The sequence below is a fragment of the Pteropus alecto genome, unplaced genomic scaffold, assembly GCF_000325575.1.
Source record: "Pteropus alecto unplaced genomic scaffold, ASM32557v1 scaffold3, whole genome shotgun sequence".
Taxonomy (NCBI): domain Eukaryota; kingdom Metazoa; phylum Chordata; class Mammalia; order Chiroptera; family Pteropodidae; genus Pteropus; species Pteropus alecto.
In genome coordinates, this window is record NW_006442484.1 from 33,177,266 (window position 1) to 33,186,866 (window position 9,601).

General features: G+C 31.3%; 1 protein-coding gene across 16 annotated transcripts in view; it reads right to left on the reverse strand.

Moving 5' to 3' along the window:
- Nucleotides 1–9,601, reverse strand: part of BAZ2B (bromodomain adjacent to zinc finger domain 2B) — a 287,601-nt gene that overhangs the window by 49,847 nt on the left and 228,153 nt on the right. For 9 of the 16 annotated variants that reach the window (XM_025039212.1, XM_025039211.1, XM_025039207.1 and 6 more), the window contains 5 exons: nucleotides 9,527–9,592; nucleotides 7,839–7,904; nucleotides 6,380–6,424; nucleotides 6,102–6,134; nucleotides 4,816–4,881 (listed from right to left, as the gene is read on the reverse strand). In XM_025039212.1, coding sequence (XP_024894980.1) covers nucleotides 4,816–4,881; nucleotides 6,102–6,134; nucleotides 6,380–6,424; nucleotides 7,839–7,904; nucleotides 9,527–9,592 — 276 coding nt within the window. The remainder of the gene's footprint in view (nucleotides 1–4,815; nucleotides 4,882–6,101; nucleotides 6,135–6,379; nucleotides 6,425–7,838; nucleotides 7,905–9,526; nucleotides 9,593–9,601) is intronic. The other 7 variants (XM_015596527.2, XM_015596523.2, XM_015596524.2 and 4 more) reach the window with 2 other exon arrangements.

Here is a 9,601-nt window from a genome sequence, read left to right on the forward strand (position 1 = left end):
ATAAAATATTTTATATTTGTTTTTAAATAATTATACAAGTACAATATACAAGTATGTCATAAATAAACAGTGTTTTGAACTGAAAAATGGATTTGCTTAAACAAAACTGTCTATATGTGCAATTCTACTTTTTATTTTTCACTAAGTAATGGTTAGCGTAAATATAGGATTATAAAAATTCTCAAGACTAGAATCATTGGGAAGGTTATATATTTTTTATGCTTTCAAATTGTTTATTAGATGACTTCTAAAACCTGAACTACTCTTGTATTTTATGATTTTGTCCCTGAGGTACTGGTACAGTCATTCTGTGAGAGATGCATGTTTAACAACCTTTTGTAGTTTATTGATCCTCGGGGAGACACACAAAAGGCTCTGTTATGATTACTATGGTTGATTATTTAGTTAATAAGAGTAAAGTGATTATAAATTTGTGACTGGTACAGGTTTAAATTTTTATAAATGAAACAGGAGATTTTGAGCTACTTTGTCACGCTGCTAAAACCAACATATTTCCAGTGATTAGTAATAATGAAAGTAGATCCTATTACTTGAATTATACTTGGAGACTAAAGCCTTTTTTACTCATGAGACTAAAGACTATTCTTTATTACATTTTATGAAAATATTTATGAAGTATGATGATATACTAATTAACATATAATTAATATAATAATGAGTAAAGTAATTTACACATATCTAAATACTCTCACTAATTGTAGATTTATATAAAAGAAAAACTACAGAAATAAAATATCTAAGATAACCAATAAAATTTTGGATTATTCTTAGTAAAAAATATATTGAGTTAACACTAAATCAAAAAGTAACATCAATGTAGTGTACACACAGAAATATAAAAGTGGTGTTTGTGCTACCTTCTTGCTTTGACAGATATGGGGAGTTTCTTGGAATAATTTCCAAGATGTTATAGGAGATCTTTAATTAACAAGAAGAAAGCAATTAATTTTTTCACCTGATAATTCTTTAAACATTACTCATAACATCTGCATTTTTGTTTACCCTCTATTTTTCTTTTTTCACAATCTAATAATTAATGTCTAAATGTACTAAAGTTTAGAATCAACAGTTACATATAGGCCAATTCAGAATTTTGAGTTGGCCCTGCCTAAGTATCATATGGTCTTAACTTTACAATGAAGTTTGTTCTTTTAATAATTAATAACAGAAAAATATTAGATAGGGACATTAGGAAATAATAGGAGGCAGAATATGAAACCAAGATATGCCCATTATTGGTATTACACTAGTTACATTTTGTGCATGTTAAGTAATGCACAATGGACAAGGAAATGGACAAGTACATACAGAAACATTTTGTTAATATTCACTGAGATGCAAATGTATGTAAAAGATATGGTGAAAGTTTAGATCATCAGTAAAAACATATGCCTAGTTACTGCTTCATTGTTTATACCATACAGTTTTCTCTCTGATGAAAAGCATCCTTGGTCTTTTTGATTTTTCCACAGTATCTAATTTAATGCTGTGCACACAACAGTAGTTTAAGAAACTAAAAATATACTTAGTTGATCACAGATCTATAGGTACCATTCAATAAAGGAACACAATTTAAAATCAGAATAACTTGTAAAATTATCTAGTCTTGTTCACAGGTCTGTAGTTATCAAGAAAATAATAACTTTTTAAGAACACAGTTTTACTTAGGGGATTCTTCAAACATTCTGATAAAAGATTCTGTGATACATGTTTTTATGTTGTTATTTTACATAACAGTTCTTTGAATGTTTAATAAAAAAAAAGGCACCTAGAGTAAAATAAAATTAAGATTTTATTATAAAAAGTATAAACAGAAAACATAATAATGTACTTATTCTTTAAAGATTTTGTTTATCCTCAATTTCTTTTCTTAGCACTTTTAACAGCCACTTTCATTTTAACTCATTCATTCAACTACAATTTTCTGAGTACCTACTACATATTTGGCTCTAACCAAAGAACTGGCAATACAATGGTAGACAAGACAGACAAGATTTCTGTCCTCACAGATCTTACATTGTGTGAGGAGACAGACCATAAATGGGTAGAAAGTAAACAAGATGATGAAATCAAGTTCCAGAGGTGGGGCATAAGAAAAGGCAAAATTAGTTGTTCTGGGAAGGCCTCTTTGACAAGTTAACATTTGATCAATGACTAGACAACAAATAAGAACCACAGAGACCTTTTATTTAGGAATAATAAAAAGATTAAAATGATTGGAATATATTACATAAGGGACAAATTGTATGAGGTAAAGTTGGAGAAGTAGACAGAAGTCAGGGCATATGGGACTGTACTGTCATCGTGAGGAATTTGGACTTCATTATAATTGCAATGAGAAGCCACTGGATAGTGTTAAAATGTAATCTGAAAAGATCAATCTGGTTGTTCCATGGAGACTAGATAGGACTGCTGAAGAAAGCAAAAATAAAAATAGAAAGCCAGGTTCTTTAAGTTATTATGCTTTAAGTTATTTCTTTATGAATACATGCACATATTTACTTTTTTTTTTTTTTTGGTTTCATATTTTGGCATGGTTGCCTTGACTTTTTTTTCTTATTACTTATGTTTGATATGGCAGCCCTATTAAGAACTTAAATTGCTCAAATATAGATGGGTTAATTTTTCTTTAGTTCCTTCTCATTTTATCTGATACTTGTTTTTATAATCCTAAGTACTTTAGATTGAAGGGTAAGTATTCTGTATACTATTCATGTTCCTTTTTTCTGAGGACAAAGGTAGCTAGGAGAGAGAGCTCTACCTGGTTTCTCTGTATCTCTTTACAAATGTAAACTCTGTACCTGATTTACTCTGTCTAGTCAAGGGTATATTCTTTTCCTATGAAAGGTATTCTTAGGCTTTGAAGGATTTTTAGAAGATTTAATTTTAATACCTTCATTTATCCTGTGGCTGCTACCTTCCACTCAACCTGGCTCTGATCCACTTCTCCTTAGCAGCTTTTCCTACTCTCCTCCCAGGTTACAAGCCCAAACATGAGAAGTCAGTGGAAGGGATCATGTCTTTTGGGTCTTGTGGGTACCTTTTAACCTGGGGATTCACTCCTTTAGATAATCTTATTCTTACTATTCTCTTGGGTCTCCCCTTCTACTAAATCCTAGTATGTCTAGAGATAATGCTCTGGGTTATTTTCATTATTATGCCTTTCTTTAGGTTTCTCCTCCATCAGAAAAAAATCAGAATGAGAACCCCTGAATCTTTTTACTCCTTTTGGTAAGAAACATATTCAGCAGGGAAGAACTTGCCTCTTGAAGGACTTTCCAGATCTTTTTCATGAGTTGCTTGTTTAGTTGCTCCCTCAGTTTCCATCTCTCCAGATTGGAGGAAATTAGGCTGAGCTTTTAGAGTTTTAATTAATCTCCTTCCCTAAGCTTCCCACCACCATACTATCAGAAGGGAACAGAGGGAGCAACCACGCCAATTCCTGGAAAGAAATCGTGCATAGATTCCATTATTATGTTAGGTGTAAGAGTGACAATGGGCCTGGACAATCGACAAGTGAGGAGGAAAAAGACAGCAGGAAAAATATTAGGGCAAAACTTACATAAACTTTAGGAAAGTCACATGAAGTGATTGCTAAAAAAGACTTTAGAGGTAATCTATGTTAGTAGTCCCCATCTCTGGCTATGCATCTTGCTAGGCCCACTCTACACAGCAAACACGGAGTAATAAGCAATTATAAGCACTATGTGGTACCAGTATCGTTCCAAAAACACTATACATACATTCATACCTATTCAATCACGAGTACAAACTCTGTGAGATAGGAATTAGTATCATCTCCATTTTATAGATGAAAAATTGAATCACAGAGAGGTTAAATAACTCACCTGAGATTATACAGCTGGAAAGTACTGAAACCAGAATTCGAATCTAAGGAACTTGGTCAAAATGTCCAAGTTCCTAAACAATACACACATTGTTTCTACATATCAGAAATCTATAATAATAGCGTGAGCTAGAGTTGAGGCTAAAATACCGAAATATAGGCCTCTCAACTTCTAGACCAAACTGTCATTTTCATTAATTCTCACTGATTAAATGTTTATTCTCACTTGATAATCTATAATCCAAAGAGGCAGGTATCATCATCTCAGTTTTAAAGAAGGAATAGCCTGAAGAGGTTAAGCAAGTTGGTTCAGGGTCAGCATGGGAATGTGAGTCACTCAAACTCCAAAGCTCTCTAGTTATAATGGCCACAACTCTGTTCAACTATTTAAATGCAGAGTGTATTCCTTTTACCTTTAACTGATTATTTTAACCTTTAACTGATTTCTATTAAATTCCAAATAAGCTCATTTTGACTTATTTCAATAATTTTTTTATTCTGAATTATCTGTTAAAAGTTTATTTTAAGGAAAGTGCTTAGGCCTAATTTCACACAATGCAAAAGGTAATTTGGAGGGCAGAAGTCCATGGTTGGGCTAACTAGTATTTGAATTAGGACACATATAGGATTTGTCTAGGCATGCTGTAATATTAATTTTATAAAACTCTGTTTACAGTAATAGCTACTTTTATCTAAATGAATACCGTTCTGTACATTTAAAAAAGATAACTAAAATCTCAGCCAAAAAAATTAACACATACATTGAAATCCTTCCTTCATTCTTTTATGTTCTAACAGTTACTATTGTTAACTTGTGGTTTGCTTATGAGAGCCAATAAATCATGACAAATCCATACTCTGAAAAATTTATATTTAGAAGAGCCAATACTTTAGGAAAAAATGTTAATTTATAACAAGGTAATATTTTTCTAGAAATATACACTTACTTCTGCTTTCTTACGAGCTTCCATAGCTTTCATGAGCATCATATGTTGTCGCCTTCTCTCTCGTTCCTATTAGGCCAGATAAAATTAGGAAAATAACTCAACCACTGTTAGTTTTCATAGTTTGATTTTCAAATGGAAAAACAACAAAACAAACAAAAAAAAACTCAATAGAGCATGTTTAGCATTTATAGACAAGTCACAGTAAATACTAAATATAAGACAAGAATGGCCAGTCTGTGCATGTTTTAGTTCAGGTTTAGAAAGCAAATACAAGAACAATCAAAAGCAAAAAGGTAAAGCAATGAACATGGAGACAGTGTAAACAGAAGCATACAAGATTTACTTATGGTCAGTTGTGATGCTCCTTCAAAAGCTGGCAGAACAAAAAGCATAATGGTTGGCTGGAACAGGTCAGTTACCTTACATCTGCTATTAGAAAAACCACAAATATGTACTACAGTCAATTAAACTAAAGGTTGTGTTGTTTTTAAATTTTTAGATCAGGCAGAAATTGATTTATAATCACTGACTTTATCGTTTTATTTCAAGTATACTATCATTTTGTAACTCCAATAAGCCACCGAAAAAGTAGAAAGTTTTTTAAAGCTTTAATACCAATTTAGACTAGTCGTGGTTCATATATCAACATCAACGAAATGGGAGATTCCTATTTACTGATGTCTGCCACTTGATGCGCTATTTAAAGCTACGAAAGCTGCACCAGGGGCTAGTAAGTGGAATCTAAGAGGCACAGTATGGAAATAAGGTAAGCACTAGCTTACTTTGATAATCTCATTTTCTCTTAAGATTAAAAAAAAATCACAGTTATAATATTTAATCAATTCTTTTTGTTTAAATACATGTGGTCCCTCCAGAGGGATATTTCTAAAATTTGTCTATAAAACCAGAATATGTTTCATATTCTCTCATCAACCTAACTCAAAATTCCCATTGTATTCAATGGCAGTTTTGTGTCTAGAATGATGGGAGAATATGGGTTATAATCATTTTGAATTATGTAGTGATCTAACTCTCATTGTGACATCAGTAATGTAAATTTTTAGACAGGAGCCTTATAAAAGGCTTGCACAATTCAATTAAAAATCTTGGAGATGTATCACATTTCTTTATAGACAGACAAGCAGATGTATGCAATGCACTGTGCTGTAAAGCCATGCAGCAGTATGTAATATGACAGCAGCCAGTGCTACACTTTATGCATTGCTATGACAACCATATCACAACCAAATCACAATGCGGTGTTAGATGTACAAAAATAAACATACCCATACCATATCTAGTCTATGCCTCTCCAACTCCTGGTAGAAAGAGTTGGCACAACATTATGAAACAGAAATCACAGAGTCATGAAACCAATTTTTAACCCCCCCCAAAAAGACACCAATACCAAAGCAAGGCAACAAATTGTAAGGTGAAGGAAAAACTTAAGCAGGAATTATATTGGAAATTTTAAAGAAAATATTTAGAAGATTTCCCCAAAATAGATCTAAGAAAAATTATAAAATGTACATTTCAATAATTATATAACTATATGTATACAGACCTGATGCTTCAGAAGAACAGCTTGTTGTCTTCTCATTTCTTTTTCCTTGAAAATAAGACACTTTTAATATATGACTTTTAGGGAAGATACAGAACATGCCACGGGTATTAAAAATTCCCTTTCTGAGATTCTATAGTCTTCCATTAGATTGTGCCATATGCAATTGCAAATATTCGATCATTTTTTACCTGTAAAATGTCAATTTTATATGGTTCTACCTGATACATAAAAACTGTATGATGGTAGCAGTGATCTTTATTTATTCAGTAGCTATTTAAACTTAAAATTAAAAATTCAATGACCTAATAGCACACTTCAATGGCACATTTACTGAGCTGACTAGCTATATGGTCAGAGTATATTAGATACAACTATATTTTATTTAATTTATTTATTTATTATATTTATTTTATTACTTTAATATATTATGGTGCAATCTTTAAATCTAGCTGATTAGGACTCTCTCCACTCTGAATATAAACTCCCAAATACGCTCTATAATAAACAGCATCTAAACCATTTCTATATACTGTATATGAATGAGAGTGACAAGAGACAATAGGATTAGTTTGAGACTTTCAAGCTCACCTATGATACAAGGTACCATACAAACAATTCTATGAATGTAACCAATTTAAATATTTTTATAAAGGTAAGATGGATAAAATTAATATTAAGCGCAGCCATGAAAAGAGCTAGAAATCTAAAGAACAAAGTAAGAGAGTCTATGTAGCAAAGGTAACAGTTTCCTGGCTTCGTAAGGTGTACTGTGGTGGCTGTTTCCAGAACCATAAGGTCACTCGGCTGTCTTGTTTCAGCAATTAATCATCAAAAACACTGGAAGGTAAGGAGTGGAGTGTGTGTGTGCATGTGTGGTGCAGGTGTCCACTCTCTTTATGTTTCATGCCAGAAAATCAAAACCAAAACACCCTCAGATAACATGTAAACTTACAATAATTAACAATGGCTAACTTTATGAATATTAAATAACAATTGATAAAATTTATGTTCTCCTTTCTGCAGCCTTTTCACTTTTTAATAGTTAAAATAGTTCCTGGACATTAACAAAGAGAAAGTTATAATCTAAGGGGAGAATCAGATTTTGGACACAGTTTGAAACAAACATAAATGACACAAATAGCTTTCTTTGGAGAAATCATTCTTATCCAGCAAAACTATATACAGGTATTATGCAATAGTTTGCATTTCCTATTTGCTGTCTGGTATTTAAAGAGCTCAAAGTATCACATAAAACCTGTATAATGAAATAAAATATGTATGTATACATACACTACACACACACTAAAAGCACACATTACACACATGTTGTATCTGCACTAAACATTTTTTTAGATAGTCATTTTGAGGAGAGCTATTTTTTCATATAATTGATGCTGGTATAACATCATATAGTTTTCATTTTTGAAAAACAGAAACTCTGATTTTCATCTAAACTAACCTTTATTCGTTTCTCGGCCTCCAATAATTTGGCATTTGCCGCTTCTTCCTTCTTTTTCTTTTTAGCCTGTGCATGCAAAACAGGTCTCAAAGTCATGCAACAGCACCACTACAACTTCAAAATAATCTAAGACTTAAAAATGAAGCTACATGCCTTACACAGTACAAAACAATATGTAACATATATGTAGACAATAACAGATTTTCCCCCAGTTAACATATTTTACATATTAATTTTGTTTCCAATGTATAGATTAACATTAAGATATACAAAAAATTCTTAAATTCCAAAGAGTATGTCAGCTTGTCTTCTTCATACTGTTAAAAGTATGAAATAATTGTTTGTAATTTTATTTTAAAACAATCAGAAAAGAAAGATTGTGTCACTTATTTTTTGATTTTTTAAAAGTAAACATGGTAACAGTAAAAAATTTAAAAAACAGATTTTAACTGATAAATAAAACTTACATTTAAAAACTTGCACATGCCCACTTCATTTGAAATTTCTTTTTTAATACTTAAAATTTGAGATAAAGAAAGTCATTATCCAGTAACATTTAAATGAAATATTAAACATGATTTTCTCTAGCTGTATATTGTGGTTAAATTCAAGTTTTTTTTTTTTTTTTAATAGAATGGAAACTTATACATGAAGCACATGTTGAATATTAAGATCATGCTATCAAATGTGAGCTTCATAATCTTGTTATTAATTATCTAGAAGTTTCAAAACTATCTAGCAGTTATTCTCAATTAACCTTAAGAGAGGAACATTTTCTACTGGAAGGATTAAACTAATTTGAAATGGGAAAGGAAATATGTACTTATTTCTAGAAGGAAATAACATGTAACACAGAAAACCTCAGCTATCTAGAACCCTCAGGGAATAAATCGTTCTATACAGCAATACCTTCCTGAATAGGTGAGAGGTTATAATAATTTTAAACATTAAAAGTTTATTTTCCCTATTTTGAATGGAAATAATTTTAAGACATATGTCTGCTTAGACACAGTACATTAAACAAAATTTGGCTTTTTCTTGATGACTTGGGGCAATTATTCTGAACATCAGTAGTTATACTGCACAGTTCGTTAGAATAATACTTTTCAACTATTAGGGTGTTGAAAATTGCTTGCTTTTAAGCTAAAAGATTACAGTCTGTTACTAGGTTTTTGAATTCCAATATATGCTGGCTGGAGTTCTATATTTTCCCTTGCTGTTGTTTGGCTATTACTTTTGCTGATATATCCTTAGCTTGCGGAGAAGAGGGATATATTAGAAACCAGAAAAACTGAGCTGGTTAAACTTGTTTTTAAATTTAATATTTATTTTCTAACTTTTTATTTCTAGATTAAAAATAAATATATGACTATAAGTACTAACAACTTTTCCAAAAGTAAAAAACACAAGTTTTAGTACATGATCTTTATGACAACCATATCGGCTGCTTAGAGGTTTTCCTTTTTTCTATTCTCTCTTTTGTCTTATTTCCTGGGTATTCATTGTGAGGGGTAGATGAGCTTGCTAAATAAGGTTCAGATAAGGTCTTCTTCTATGCATTATGTTTAGAGAGAACTTCTGATGGACATATTAAGTTGCACGAATCAGAGCACTTGTTGGTAAAATTTTTATTTTTGCAGACTTAACCATATGACTATATTACTTTATAACGAATTTAAGAATTCTACCTCTAGAATTTGCTGAGCTCGAAGTTCTTTTTCCATTCTGATTTGTTGTATTCTCTTAATTTTTTCCTGTAGGGA